The sequence below is a fragment of the Impatiens glandulifera genome, chromosome 5, assembly GCF_907164915.1.
Source record: "Impatiens glandulifera chromosome 5, dImpGla2.1, whole genome shotgun sequence".
Taxonomy (NCBI): Eukaryota; Viridiplantae; Streptophyta; class Magnoliopsida; order Ericales; family Balsaminaceae; genus Impatiens; species Impatiens glandulifera.
In genome coordinates, this window is record NC_061866.1 from 13,955,500 (window position 1) to 13,970,812 (window position 15,313).

General features: G+C 32.1%; 1 protein-coding gene across 2 annotated transcripts; it reads right to left on the reverse strand.

Annotated features, from left to right (window-relative positions):
* Positions 1-1,927: 1,927 nt before the first annotated feature.
* Positions 1,928-4,083, reverse strand: LOC124938390 (reactive Intermediate Deaminase A, chloroplastic). Of its 2 annotated transcripts, XM_047478818.1 has the most exons (6): positions 3,836-4,081; positions 3,603-3,718; positions 3,466-3,510; positions 2,569-2,642; positions 2,419-2,468; positions 1,928-2,317 (listed from the first exon to the last, which is right to left on the reverse strand). In XM_047478818.1, the coding sequence occupies exons 1-6, from the start codon at positions 4,026-4,028 to the stop codon at positions 2,223-2,225; spliced, it is 573 nt and encodes a 190-aa protein (XP_047334774.1). In that variant the 5' UTR covers positions 4,029-4,081; the 3' UTR covers positions 1,928-2,222. The 2 variants fall into 2 exon arrangements, with proteins under 2 accessions (XP_047334774.1, XP_047334775.1); XM_047478819.1 differs by lacking the exon at positions 3,466-3,510 and having other exon boundaries at positions 3,836-4,083.
* Positions 4,084-15,313: the final 11,230 nt, after the last annotated feature.

Consider the following 15,313-nt stretch of genomic DNA (forward strand, 5'->3'; position numbering starts at 1 on the left):
ATTAATATTTTGGGTTTGATTCTTTATAAAATTATTATAAGGAAAGGAAAATTCAAATAGTTCTTGTTTGTAATTCAATTGTTTGTTGTTCTGTTGATCCCCTATCTAGCTTTATTTCTTAAAACTCATTTTTTCACTTTGAGGGTTTTAATGAAATGGCACTAAGTCGTTTTTTTTAAAAATAAATATTTTGAGTTTGAATTAGAGTTGAAATTTGGGTCAACCCATACTATAACCCATACTATGCTCACCCCTATCCGTGGATTAGTAAACAACATAAAATATATATAGTCGAGATAATGAGAAACTCATTTAAATTAAGGGAGGATAAATGTTAATAGAGTTTTTTCAAATAAAAAATTAGTTTTAATAATCTTTATTAAACAAAAGAGAAATAACTTGAGATCTATCACATCATATCATTTCCTTCTAAGAATGGAAGGGATGGAGACTCGATAAAAGGTCATCAAGACAATTAACGGGCATGAACATAAAACGACCCATAAAAGTTTAAAATGATAGAAAATGTTTAATCGCCTTTACAATTAGTCAAAAATATCTCAATGAGAAATGTCTATAATAGATTGGAGAGAAGGCTAACAAAGGATTTGAGACATGGGTTGACAAGGTCTAATGTGGGTTGACAAGGTCTAATGTCGATGACGATACATATATCGTTATATGTACGAAGATATTAGTAATCACATTTTTTCAAAATAGTCAAGTGATGTATTCTCATTGAGACTCAGGGAAGTCATTTTTGTACAAGGATCAGATCTGATAGGGAGTATCGCAGCGTAATTAGCAGACGAGTAAGGACTAGCACTAGTCTTAACTTAGGTGTTTGGCTTGCATGAGCACCTATGAAGATTGGACAGATCGCGTGTCTTGGCAGGTGCAGTGGACGCTACTTTGGCTTGTTCAGTTCAATTTTTTAATTTTGCACACATATTTTACTTTTAAGCCGGAGTCGATCTAGCCTTCCTTAGGCATATCATTTTTTTCATTGAATACTTGTCACAACAAATTTAAATTATTAATGATTTTTCAATGACATGTTGGTCACCACCTCTTATATTACTCAATCATTTTAAGACAATGATGATATCACAACATAACATAAAGATGAAAAAACTCATTGAGCTATGTAGAATTCAACAAGATGAAAAAACAGAATATGCCAGTTATGGTGTTATGCAGCAGAAATGATGAAAACTAATTAATGATGTAAGGATTTATATATGCTTTGAAGCTTGTAAGCTAATTTATAAATGGATGTGGAACATTTATAAGATTTCAAGACATCTAATTATCAACTAGAAAAGACGAATTTGTCTAAAACTTTTAAAGGAAAATTAGGGAAATTCCAAGCTAGGGTTGATGTAGATGGATTCCTAGGCTCATTAGGGAGGGATTTGAGCAATTGTAGAGAGTTGGAGAATTCTTCATTGTTGGTGGCTTAAGCTCAAGCTTTTTAGGTTTTGTCTTTGAACATGATTGAAGTTTTGTGACTGATATAGGATTGTCTTTAGGCCATTTGAAAAGTTTTTCAAGCTCAATGTAAGTTTTCATTTAAATATATAAACTGTCCAATTTTCAAAAATCATATCTTTGTCTAAATTTTCTGTTGTATCGATAATGTGATGATTTAATACTTTAGAATAGTTCTCTATAGGTAATGGATGAATTTTAGATTACTTAAATCAATTAATATACATAATAAAACGTAAAGGCGTGATTTTGGAATTTCTACTTAATTTGTTGTTTGTGTTAGTTCTGATTTTAGAATGAAATGGAAATTGATTTGAAGAAGATTTTAAAATCTCAAAATTTCATGTGTTCATTTCAAATTTTCAAAAACTGGGCTGATCAATCGATGATGCATGTATACTCATCCAAACCAAAACTCAGACTCAAACTTTGATACAAAAAAAAAGTGTTTTCAAATAAGCCTCAACCTTCGGAGTGGATTGAAGTTGCCATATCTAACTCCAAGTCTTTTACAAAATCACTTCAAATGTTAAAATTCACACAAATAACTGACAATGCAGATAACTGGCAAACAGAAGCCCCCGAGTCCTAAAGCTCATTGGATCTTATAGACACTAGCTTCTCCCGATAAGTTAAGCGCATTTGATCTTATGGACACTCAACTATTTAAACTTACTAGTTTCCACCTTATTGATGAGTCAAAGTTATTCTCATAGATTTAGAGACAACTTTTAGAGTGCTGCTATACACTCAATCTCAATTCTGGCATTCAGTGGCAATGCCGCTACTTGATATGTTGATCGTGCAGGTGCAGGAGAGGGGAAATCTGGAAAAAAAATATTATCATGAAATTCAATTCAGTGTTTCTTATGATTTATTACTGCAAAAAACTCCGAATAAATGCAATACATATACAAGAAAACTTACATTTAGCATAGATTTCATTAACTTTTTTGAAATCATTCAAGTCCGCCAACCTGTAGGAAGGAATTAAACAACAAATTGACATCATTCAACAACATCACCTCTCTATCAAACAACATTTCAAGGTCAAGATTGTAAAATACTACTACATACATAATTGTAGTTTTAACTACAGAGGAATAGTCTGCGCCACCTGCTTTCAGTATCTCCCCCATGTTCTTCATCACCTGCAAGCTCTCTCATGAAATATAAGTCCCATTTTTGTGTTAGGAGACAGCTAAAATTTTCAGATATTGATTCTAACAATTTGAAATCACATTTCTTAGGTCTTGTTTGATGAAGGGTTATTTGGATTTAATCTTTAGGCCTTGTGATTTATGGTTATTTCAAATAACCTTGTTTAACGTAAGCTAGTAAAAATCAGATTATTTGGATAAAATGACATTAGGAGTATAAATATGTAATGATTATTTTAAAAAATGAGGGTATTTGAATTGATGATTTGAATGATGTAATTATGAGTAGATTGTTGATTAGTTAGTGGGTTGTTTCTAACTAATCTCAAATAACCCACATCAAACAAGGCCCAAATAATCCTTTATCACATCATCATCTAAAATTGTAGCAAAAAAAAATAATACCATCAACTAAAATATCCTACTTCATAACAAGCTCTTAAGCTTTCTTTTTCAGCTAATGCTTATTAGACTATACCAATGATTAAAAAATACAATCCTTTTCATGTTTTAAGCTAATATGCCAAGTAATAATCAACTAGTTCACATGATTTAAACCAGTTTAAAGCAGTACTAATTTGATTCTGTCATGAAGAAAGTGAGCAGTTGCAGCCAAATTTTACATTTCATGGTTCAGATTCAATCAAGAGTTAACAAGCAAGAAACAACCAAGGTGGATAAAAATGTAAACAAACAACCTCAAACCATTACACATCTGTATGCACAGCAGCACAAGCAAAGACACTATCTAGAAACACACTTACAATCAGTAGAAATGTAAGAAAAAAAACAATCATAATGAACTAAAGTGTACCTGTTCTGTTTGTTCCTCTATGCCTTCAGAAACAAACTTCCCAGTCTATACAAGGGGTGGAAATCAGGAGCATTTTACAGTTAGTCAAATATTTAGAAAGGCAGATGATGCAAACAATACACATTAATATGACAAACCTCTGGAATGAGACCAAGTACACCAGAGACAAAAAGAAAGTTATTGGCTTTGATGGCCTGTGAATATGGTCCTAAAGCTGCAGGAGCCTTCTCTGTTTTAACAGCCTCCTTTAAACCTAAAAACAATACCCTTTTCAGTATCATCAATTCTCAATAGGTTAACACCTTAACCTGATAGAGTCTCTCCCTTCAATTAACAATCTTTTTATGAGTAAAAATGAATATGAGCTTACTGGCATCTGTTGAAATGTTTAGGGAAGCAAATGGCTTCGATTGAACGGAGGTAGGAGACCATCGGAGGATGCTCGAGCCAGCAATCGATGCGAAACCAAGGCCGCCGCCGACAACGACCGGAGATCGAGTATGTAGTGAAATGACGTTGTTAGCAGGAAAATGTAGACCTCTTGCGGCGGCGCACCAAGCCATTTTTGCTCTTCGAATTTCTCACCTAAAATCGCTCAATTCACTAAGGAGAAACACAATTCGTGTAAAAACAAAAAGTGAAGGCAAAATGTTATAATGAGGCTCCAAATTGATCAAGAATTTGAAATTTCATCTCTAAAATATTTTTTAACAATATCTGACTGCAACTTGCTTCAATCCAAAGTCTCAATTCTCTAAAATATTATAATGTTTAAGAATGTTTATAATCAAAATCTCATAATTATTTTAAGAGTCACCCATTAATTTTATAAAATTAATAAAAGGTTTTGTGTATATAAATATATATCAGATGTTTTTTTCGAGTTCAATATTTGGTGACACTCGAGAATTGTTATCGCGATATGTTCTCTGTGTCCGGTAAAAATAATCTTATACTTCACAAATTATTTTTCTATTTAGAAAATTGGATTCTTACCATTCAATTTATTTATACAGTTATTTTTTCAAATTTTAGAAATATATTTAGATTAGACATTTAAAATTTTAAAATATTAAATAAATGTCAATACCTATTATTGATGTCGAAAATTGTAAAAAGTACTGGAAAATATCGATTTAGACATGTTATACTTAAAAATAAATTCAAATATGTTTTTCATAAAATATTTTGAAGGTATTTTTTTTTTTTTTGAATTTTTAAAAATAATTTAGATGTTTAAAATGTCAAAATACATTAAAAAAATAAATGTAAAATAAACTAAAATAAACAGGCCCTTGTTCGGGCTAGACCGACCATTAGGTGGACCGTAGGTCGAAGGGACACAATTTAGGAGCGAATTGGGTCGATTGAAATGTGGTCTATGCTGGAGTAAACGCGGTCCAATCTTCAGTCAGTGGAGGGAGAGACGCGTGCGGATGGACTAGATGAGGCGCGCTTGACTCGGGCATTGGAGGTCAGATTTTGGTTGGTTGAGGCTTGGGTCGTCTTCAACCTGACCAAAATATTTGGCTAGGAAGCTCTATTCCTGATTCTAAAGACATTGGGAGTTTTGTCTCCCCTTTAGAACTTGTTAGCAGGGTTTTAGAATCGTCGTTCATGTAGGAAAGGCGTCAACGGAGCTCCGACAAAAATGGTAAATTTCAATTACAAAATTAGTATTTGAGTTTCTAAAGTTTTAATTTGAATTTTGAGCTTACTAATAGCTTTATTAAGTTTATTAGAATAAAAATTCAACCTTTTAAACCTAACTTATTATACGTTCAGACCAATTCAAGACTTAAATTATTTTAGTTTTTTTAAAATTTTGGTTTCGAGTAAACATACATCAAATCGACTGAATTGGTCTTGAAAGACTTCTAACACCATTTACAAATGATCTAGGAGTTTTTGGAATCGTCATTCATGAGCAAAAGTTTAAGAATAGAAACCCGGTTTTTTTAATTTTAAAATTAAAATTGGGTTCGGGTTTTAGATTAAATTTACTTTGATAGAAAGCTTATAAATGACCTTAAGATCATATTAAAACCAAAAAATTGTATGATCGTACAAAATCACATTGGTTAGAATGTAAAAGTTTGAATGGAATTGGAGACCAAAAGGTCATAAATTCAATTCTCACTATAAGCGCTTTTTAAAGGAAATGGAGGTTGTAGACACTCAATTTTTACACCTCAAAATTAAAATAAATCTGTTCGATCCAGTATGGTGATCATACTTGATTATTAGACCGGGGGAGCAAAAATCGAAAAGTACTTTTTGGAATTGGCTTAAAACGACCCTAGAGTTGTATTTCAAACGCCAATTTCCAAAAATACTCGAGCTTCATATGTTTTCATACGTTCAGAATGACTGTTTTGAAAAATTATAAACTTTGAGTATAATATTATTGTTGGACAAAATGTACCAAATAATCAGTTTTTGGCTTATTTGTGTTTCCAAACGTCATTTTCCTTAAAAAAATCGGAATTCAGGAGACCTGAAACGTTCATATTAACCGGTTCGAAAAATTATTAATTTTGAGTATAATATTGTTGTTTGCAATTTTGTGTAAAAGGCCTTCAAAAGGGCAAAAATGTCAAAAACCGAGTTAAACCGGATAAGTCAACGGAGGTCAATTGTTCAAACTGTGCGTCATGTTCCCATTCGACGACTAGGTGGTCAATTTAGCCTGACAACCCGATGCAGGTTCACCCACTTTAGTGCTGGAGTGAACTGAAGCATGGTGTGACTTTGTAAATTCATATCTTTTGTTTGGCTTAACCAATTTGAGAAAATGGGTAAACCATTGAAAGAACATTGAGTTAGTTTTTTTTATACCAAGTAGCACTCACAGTTCGACCAATAGCCCACACTAAGTCGCCCGTAAGTCAATTTGTTTATTTTGAGATCATCGGCGTTCCATCAAAAATTGCATGCGGCCAGTCATAAAGATTTTGTCCAATACAAATATTGTATCTAACAAGAACACATTTTCAACGCACCCTAGCTCAGACTCGAAGGTGTTATGAGTCAAAAGTTATGGTTGTTTGAAGTTTTAGTTGATCCATGTTGGCTGAAACCGAGAACTCACAAGAGGCCTGACTTGGAAATTATGTAACTTGGGTCACACTCCATCATTTGACATGTTTCAAGTTAGAGAATGGAGGTGGACAGATTACCTACACATAAGGCTTGGTCTAAGCCAAAATGAGTCAGAACTTAGTCAAGGGTGACCCGCTGAGTGAGTTGTCAGTTGGGCCAACTTCAAAAAAAATGTCTCAATTATACCCTTGCCTAAGGAGTATATATAGACATTATATCATTAAATTGAGTACGGTTAATTCATTATCCAAGTTTTAGACTTACACTAGAGAGAGTAGGCTTAGAGAGGAAGCAACCAACTTAAGAACAAGTGGAAGGTGATTTCGGCGAGATTCAAAGCTTTTTCGGCGAGTTCAATTCCACCTCTGTTCTTCCAGTTCTTTTGTCTTCTTCAAGTAGACATCTATTCGAGTATGCTGTAATTAATTTAGGACGTCGATTTTGTACACCGACGTCGATGATCCTTGAATTCATGTTGATTTGTTAATTAAGTTATGCTTTGTTAATTAAATGGTGAGTATTTGAATTTTGTTTGGATGTTTGGTTTACATTATCTGTTAGAGTCTTAGGTAGATTGAGTCTAGTCCGAATTCCAGATCGGAAGAACATAGTCTTCCTCTGTTCTTCGACTTTGGATTCCATCAATCTTGTAAATGAACAACAAGACGATGAAAGATGGAACTGATTCCTAGGCGAACACATTCGTCCAAGCCTTCGGTCGGAGAATCTTTTAAGCATCCATGGCGTCAAGAAAGAGCGAGCAGCAGGCCAAGGCCGAGGAAGACGACGAAGGCCGTGCATCTCTTCTCTTTTGAAATTTATGATACCTCCAAGTTTCAAGGCGCATTCATTTGGCTATTGGATTTTTCAAATGCTTAAATGTGCCTAGAAACTTTAATTCAAAATTAATTATTTAATTCTAAATTAAATAGACACTCCAACTAACTGCATTGTGCAATTTAGACCATGAACTTTCAAATTTGTATCATTTGAAAGGAATTAGAATCAATTAGATCCCTGGACTAATGTTTACGTCCAATTCAATCACCCAAACTTTATATTTGTCCAATTTTGGATATAAAGTTTTAATTCCAAATTTTGGGAAATTTATTAGTACTTATTTGGTTACTTTTATACCAAACAACCCTGTTTTCTTCAACTAGAGCCTCTTAATGATTTTATAAAATTTTTAAAAATTCAAGAATTGTCAAAATATTATTTTCAACAATAATAATATTTTTCCATAATTTGTGGGGCTCGTTTGAAAAAACGACTTATTTTTAAACGCTCATATCTTGAGCTCCATAACCCAGAAAATTATGAAATTTTTGTAGTAGGTTTATAAAATAGTTTTTGACCTTTTTGAAAATTTTCAGAAAATTCAGAAAATTTTTGAATAAAACGCTCATTTTAGCGGAGTCATATCGGGTGTTCCGTAATCCCAAAAAGTTTCGAAATTGAATGTGAAGTGTTTCTTAAATTACGTTCAACATGCACAAAAACTCTCGGTATTTTCCAGCTCTTTTGGGAAAATTCTCGATTTCAGTTGTTGCATACTTCAGGACACCAATTCTCATTTTCGTTCTTTACCACATCCCGATATACTAGTGAAGTTCTTTACGTACAAAGATTCACAGTCTAAATCTGCAAACAAATCTTCAAGCAAATTGATAGAGCGAAAGTTCACATGTGTACCCAATGAGTGCATTTAAGTTTCCATTTCATCTTCTATAAGTATAGGAAAACCTAACGAGAGTCCAAAATCATCTTTAGACTAAGCATAGGGTATTCTGTTAAATAGACTTAAGACGCGATAAATGAAAATCAAGAGAATTCTAATGGCTTGATGCCAACCTATATTGGAATCTAATCAAAGCTAGGGTTACTCCTTTTGGATTAGAGACAAAGTTAGGGCATACACAAGAAAAAGAATTTTGAACTCTACCTTCACAAACAAATGGACAACTACATTTGAGTGAGGACTATCCCACAAGATAGAGGCATAGGACATAGTTGTTGCGGTCATTTCCTCATGCATAACCAAGCATATGACCCTTAATCTGTGAAGTGACAAATCTTAAAGTTAACCGGAATATTACGTTTTGTACACGTACTAATCTGGAACATGTACGGGCCAGTCAAAAGAAGTGGGACAACATCATATATGGATAGTTTTCCTATATACTTTTTGTGAGATTCGAGAGGAAGGTAAATCACAAGGTTCTATATCATAACTTTCATAGAATTTTATTTTTCTAAAAGTCCACGGGGCGTGTTTACCATTTAAGTTCTTCAAATCGTCCCTCTATGGGCGGAGCACTCGAAAGGATAGGTAAGGCATGAGACTGACTAATTTCGAATCACACAAAACGCTCTTAAGGACGAAGCATTCGAATGAATAAATCTATCTTAGGATTAGATCCTTCATGTCCTAAAATGAAAGATGTTAGGCGTACATTAAAATTGGTAGACGCATAAGAATAGAGAAAGCTCGTGTACAGAAAACATTATGGGACGTTGAGAAAAGGGTTGAGGTGTGAAATAAACACGTATAGAGGTCAATGATTGTGAGGTAACATGCTAGTTCTATTTAATTTAAAAATGTAAAAATTTATAGTTTTGTTCATGACACAAATTACAATGAGACTAATAGCTTACAACGAGTTGGAGAACACTCCTAAACTCTTGTTAAAGTTTTTGGGTGGATTAGAAGCGAGCTTAATAACTCTGTACAAGGTTTTCAAAAAATGCTTAAAAGCTTGAATTTTTTTATTGACGAATTTTTATGGAGTTTGATTGATGGCTTGAGGTTTGGACCTTTTTATTCGTCTTAATCAAGAAATCCCTTTTATAAACGTCTTTAGTCGGTTAAAGAGTCAAGTTAGTCGAATTTAGGACAAAAGCATTAATGGTCTTCCCACTTACACGGCTACTATGGTTATTTCTCTTCTTCAATTTTAAGTTCAAGGAAGCCGGATGTTCTTATCCGTCATCACAAGGAAAAAGACAACCCACAGGCAAAACGTTGGAGTTTCATGCTTTTGCGTGTGGCGTTGGGAAAGGCACGAAACTACGTCGTTTTGGGCTAGACGCGAACGTTCTATTCATGTTCCGTTAGTGCTGGGCGTTATCCTCTTCCGTTTGTTCAACTAGCGCGCACTAATTGGTCCGTGCTTTAGGAATTTTTATTTAGCCCGAACGCTTAGGCCTCGTTTGGTATTTTCTTCTTTATCTTTTAATTTTTCACAAACCTGTAAAATATAAAATGGTTATAACATTTGTCAAAAATAATAATTTAATTTAACTAAGTCCTAAATTTAGTTATTTTGGAATTAGTGAATACAATATTGTCCCAATTCATTATTTAATTTATTCATGAAAATCAATTTTAATTATTTTGTGATTAAGACTTTATCTTTTGATACATTTATTTTAATTATTTTGGATCTTAATGAACATAATATTTATCTAATATTTTAATTTGACCTCCTATATGTGAGCATATAATCCTTTGTTTTCTTTAGGTATCTCATCACCATTTTAGCTGCTTTCCAGTGATCCATTCCAGAATTATTGAGATATCTGCCTAACACACCAACTATGAACACAATATCCGGACGCGTACATACTTGTGCATACATAAGACTTCCAACTGCAGAAGCATATGGAATCTTTTGCATTTCATGGATGTCTAAACTTGATTTTGGACATTGATTTAAACTGAATTTATCTCCTTTGGCAACTGGGTATTTCCTGGTTTGCAATTCTGCATGCCAAATCGTTCAAGCACTTTATCGATATAGCTCCTTTGAGATAACCTAAGAATATACTGAGATCTTTCACGGTATATTTGGATCCCTAATACAAAAGATGCTTCACCAAGATCTTTCATTTCAAAGTTATTCGAAAGAAATTTCTTAATTTCGTGCAAGAAGCTCATATCGTTTGTGGCAAGTAGAATGTCATCCACATACAAAACCAAAAAAATAAATTTACTCCCACTAAACTTTTGATAAACACAATCATCAACTACATTCATTTCAAAACCGTATGAAAGAATTATTTGATGAAATTTGTGATACTAGTGGCGAGACGCTTGTTTTAATCCATAGATAGATTTTCTTAATTTACAAACCATTTGTTTCGGGTCATCGACCTCAAAACTTTCAGGTTGTACCATATAGATTGTTTCATCAATGTCACCATTCAGAAACGTTGTCTTTACATCCATCTGATGAAGCTCCAAATCAAAATATGCCACTAGAGCCATGATTGTCCTAAAAGAGTCTTTCAAAGAAACCGGAGAGAAAGTCTCTTTATAGTCAATTCCCTTTTTCTAAGTATAACCTTTAGCTACAAGACGTGCTTTATATCTCTCCACATTACCATTAGCATCCTATTTGGTTTTAAAAATCCATTTACAACCTACGGGTTTTGCACCTTCTGGCAATATGACAAGTTCCCAAACCTTACTGTCTTGCATTGATTTATACTCATCACGCATTGCTTCGATCCATTTATTCGAATTAGGACCCTTCATGGCATGAAAAAAGTTGATAGGATCATTGTCCTCATTTTCCTGAAGAAATGTCACATAATCATTCGGAATGGCATTTCTCCATTCTCTAGTGGATCTACATAATAGCGTTGGCTCTTGAACAATATGTTCTTGAGTTTATTGAGTTTGTTCTTCAGCTACAACTTGGTGTTCCCGTTCAATTTGAATGGGTTCCTCAATTGTATCTTGAAACTATATGGGAGTCAGAATGACTAATCCTTCTCGAGGTGTCAGGTCAATCACTTTGGTGATTTCTTGATCCTCTAAAGAAAAGTCTAAAACTGTATTCTTCCCCCAAACTCAACATTCTCAAAGAACGTGGCAGTACCCGTCTCAAAAATGTTTCTTGATGTGGGATCATAAAACTTATGCCCCTTTGATCGTTCCGAGTAACCAATAAAGTGACTACTCACCGTAAAATATGCTAGCTTTGGTTCATTTGGCATATAACGCCTTGCCTCAGCTGGACATCCCCACACCCTAAAATGACGTAAGCTGGGTTTACGCCCAGTCCAGAGTTCATAAGATGATTTGATTGTCGCCTTAGTCGGTACTCGATTAAGAATGTAGACTGTAGTTTTCAATGCTTTCCCCAAAAAGATTTTTGCAAAGTAGTTTGACATATCATACTTCGAACCATATCTTTTAATGTGCGATTACGTCTCTCTATAACACCATTCATGCTAGGAGAACCCGACATGGTGTATTGAGGGACTATTCCACACTCTTTAAGGAAGTCAGCAAAAGGGCCCGGACGTTGTTCACCCGATCCATCATTTCTACCGTAATATTCACCTCCATGGTCAGATCTGATGATCTTAATGCGTTTGTTGAGTTGATTTTCAACTTCAACCTTAAATGCTTTGAACATGTCCACTGCCTTAGATTTTTCCCTTACGAGGTAAAGATAGCCATATTGAGAATAATCATTTGTGAATGATACAAAGTATTGTTGACCATTTCACAAAGGTGTGGAAAATGGCCCACAAATGTCTGTATGTATCAACTCTAAGATTTCTGTAGCTCGATAAGCACATGTCTTCTTCACTTTGGTATGTTTACCTTTAATGCAGTTAACACAAAACTCAATATCCGAAAAAACTATGGAATCAAGGATTCCATCCTTAATGAGTCTTTCAACTCGATTTTTCGAAATATGACCTAAACGTTTGTGCCATAATAAACTTGAATTATTTAATTTTCTCTTAGTACCTCTCGTTTGCACATTTAGGATTTAAATATATATGTAGAATATATTATTAGATTAAAGTCATGGGCTTAATGATTATGAAATGAATAATTGTAGATACCCGTTAGTATTTGTTTATTTGGTGACGTGACAAAACAAGTATTAATAATATGGTGGGTCTTCTTATATTGTGGGCTTTAATAATATATGGGCTTCAACTAGGGTTAAGTCCCAAAGACAAGTATTATTTAAGAAACAAGAGAGGGAGATTCAAAGAAGAACTCTCACGCCTTCTCTCTCAACTCTCCTCTGTTTTCTTGTCCTTTGATTTCCCCCGTCAATATTAGAGGAGAACGGATAATACTTAGTCTTGGAAGACCTAGCCGTTCCTTTCAAGAACAGATCAATCCAGATCTGCAATGGGATTATCTTCAGGTACGTTTCCGCTGCGTTATAATTATAGTCTATATTCATGATAAGGATAATGATAAACATTCTATCAGTTGGTATCAGAGCTATCCTATTTATGAATCGATAATTTTTATAATGATCGTATTTGAATCTAGATTGGTTCATTTATTTATTTATTTTTTTAATTAAAAATAAATAAAATATATTATTTATTTTTTTAATTAAAAATAAATAAAATATATTATTTTATTTTTATTATCATTACTATTAAACTACATGATAAACAAATAAATAATATTCTCTATTAAGAAAATAAAATAAATAAGGAATTGATAATATAATATTTATTATTATTATTATTAAATAAATAAGGAATTGATAATATAATATTTTTTATTATCATTCAATAAATAAGAAATTGATAATATAATATTTATTTTTATCATCATTAATAAAGAATTTATATTATATTAAATAATATTAACGGCTAAGAAATAAATTATTAGAATCTGTTTTATTAAATTAGATAATAATATTAATAATCTAATATTGATTCCATTTAAATAAAATAATTTCATCTTCAGATGTCACCAAAGTGACCTCTATTTCGTAATTGTTTTATTTAAATTCTTAAGGATGGTTATATATTTTTTTATTTCATTCATTTATTTATTAACCCAAAGGTTGATCAATACTTAGTAGAAATATAAACATACTCGTGGCAATAAATCTGTGACAATTATAAAGTTTAATGTGGATTATACTTTTATCTAAAGATAAATTTATTAGTTTTACAGAATTTATTGTCAAGATTTTATTATTGCAACAAGAGTACCGCTTACAATTAAAATTATTATCCAAAGATTTGGTTTTAATGTTGTGTTTGGTATCTTTGCGATGGGGTTAACCATAATTTGTTTATTATTTAAATATTTGTAATAATGTGAGTGTTTATATTTTTTTATCTTCAGGATCTGGTTCTATGATATCTGCTAACTATCTAGTCCCCATTTTATCGGGGGGACAACTTTAACTTCAAGGTTTCATGATATGAAGTTAAAGTGTCAAGCATGTATATCAACCTTAAAGTTAACAAAAAAATATCAAAGAACTCCATCGCAAGATACCAAACACACCAACTATGAACGCAAAAAAATATCAAAGAACCCATCGCAAGATAACAAAAAAATATCAAAAAAATTGTCTTAAAGTTGTCCCCCGATAAAATGGGGACTGGATAGTTAGCAGATATCAAAGAACCAGATCCTGAAGTTAACAAAAAAATATAAACACTCACATTATTACAAATATTTAAATAATAAACAAATTATGGTTAACCCCATCGCAAGATACCAAACACAGCATTAAAACCAAATCTTTGGATAATAATTTTAATTGTAAGTGGTACTTTTGTTGCAATAATAAAATCTTGACAATAAATTCTGTAAAACTAATAAATTTATCTTTATATAAAAGTATAATCCACATGAAAACTTTATAATTGTCACAGATTTATTACCACGAGTATGATTATATTTCTGCCAAGTATTGATCAACTTTTGAGTTAATCAATAAACACATGAAATAAAAAAAATATACAACCATCCTTAAGAATTTAAATAAAATAATTACGAAATAGAGGTCATTTTTGTGACATCTGAAGATAAAATTATTTTATTTAAATGGAATAAATATTAAATTATTAATATTATTATCTAATTTAATAAAACAGATTCTAATAATTCATTTCTTAGCCGTTAATATTATTTAATATAATATAAATTCTTTATTAATGATGATAAAAAATAAATATTATATTATCAATTCTTTATTTATTTAATGATAATAAAAAAATATTATATTATTAATTCCTTATTTATTTAATAATAATAAAAATATTATATTATCAATTTCTTATTTATTTTATTTTCTTAATAAAGAATATTATTTCCTTATTTATATTGTAGTTTAATAGTAATGATAATAAAAATAAAATAATATATTTTATTTATTATTATTTAAAAAATAAATAAATAAATAAAGCAATTCAGATTCAAATACGATCATTATAAAAATTATCGATTCATAAATAGGATAGCTCTTATACCAACTGATAGAATGTTTATTATTATCCTAATCATGAATATAGACTATAATTATAACACGGCGGAAGCGTACCTGAAGATGATCCCATTGTAGATCCGGATTGATCTGTTCTTGAAAGGAACGGCTATGTCTTCCAAGACTAAGTATTATCCGTACTCCTCTGATATTGACGGGGGAAATCAAAGGAAAAGAAAACGGAGGAGAGTTGAGAGAGCGAAGGCGTGAGAGTTCTACTTTGAATCTCCCTCTCCTGTTTCTTAAATAATACTTGTCTTAGGGACCTAACCCTAGTTGAAGCCCATATATTGCTAAACCCCGCAATATAAGAAGGCCCGCCATATTATTAATATTTGTTTTGTCACGTCACCAAATAAACAAATACTAAACGGGTATCTACAATTATTCATTTCATAATCATTAAGCCCATGACTTTAATCTAATAATATGTTCTACATATATATTTAAATCCAAAATCCAACATT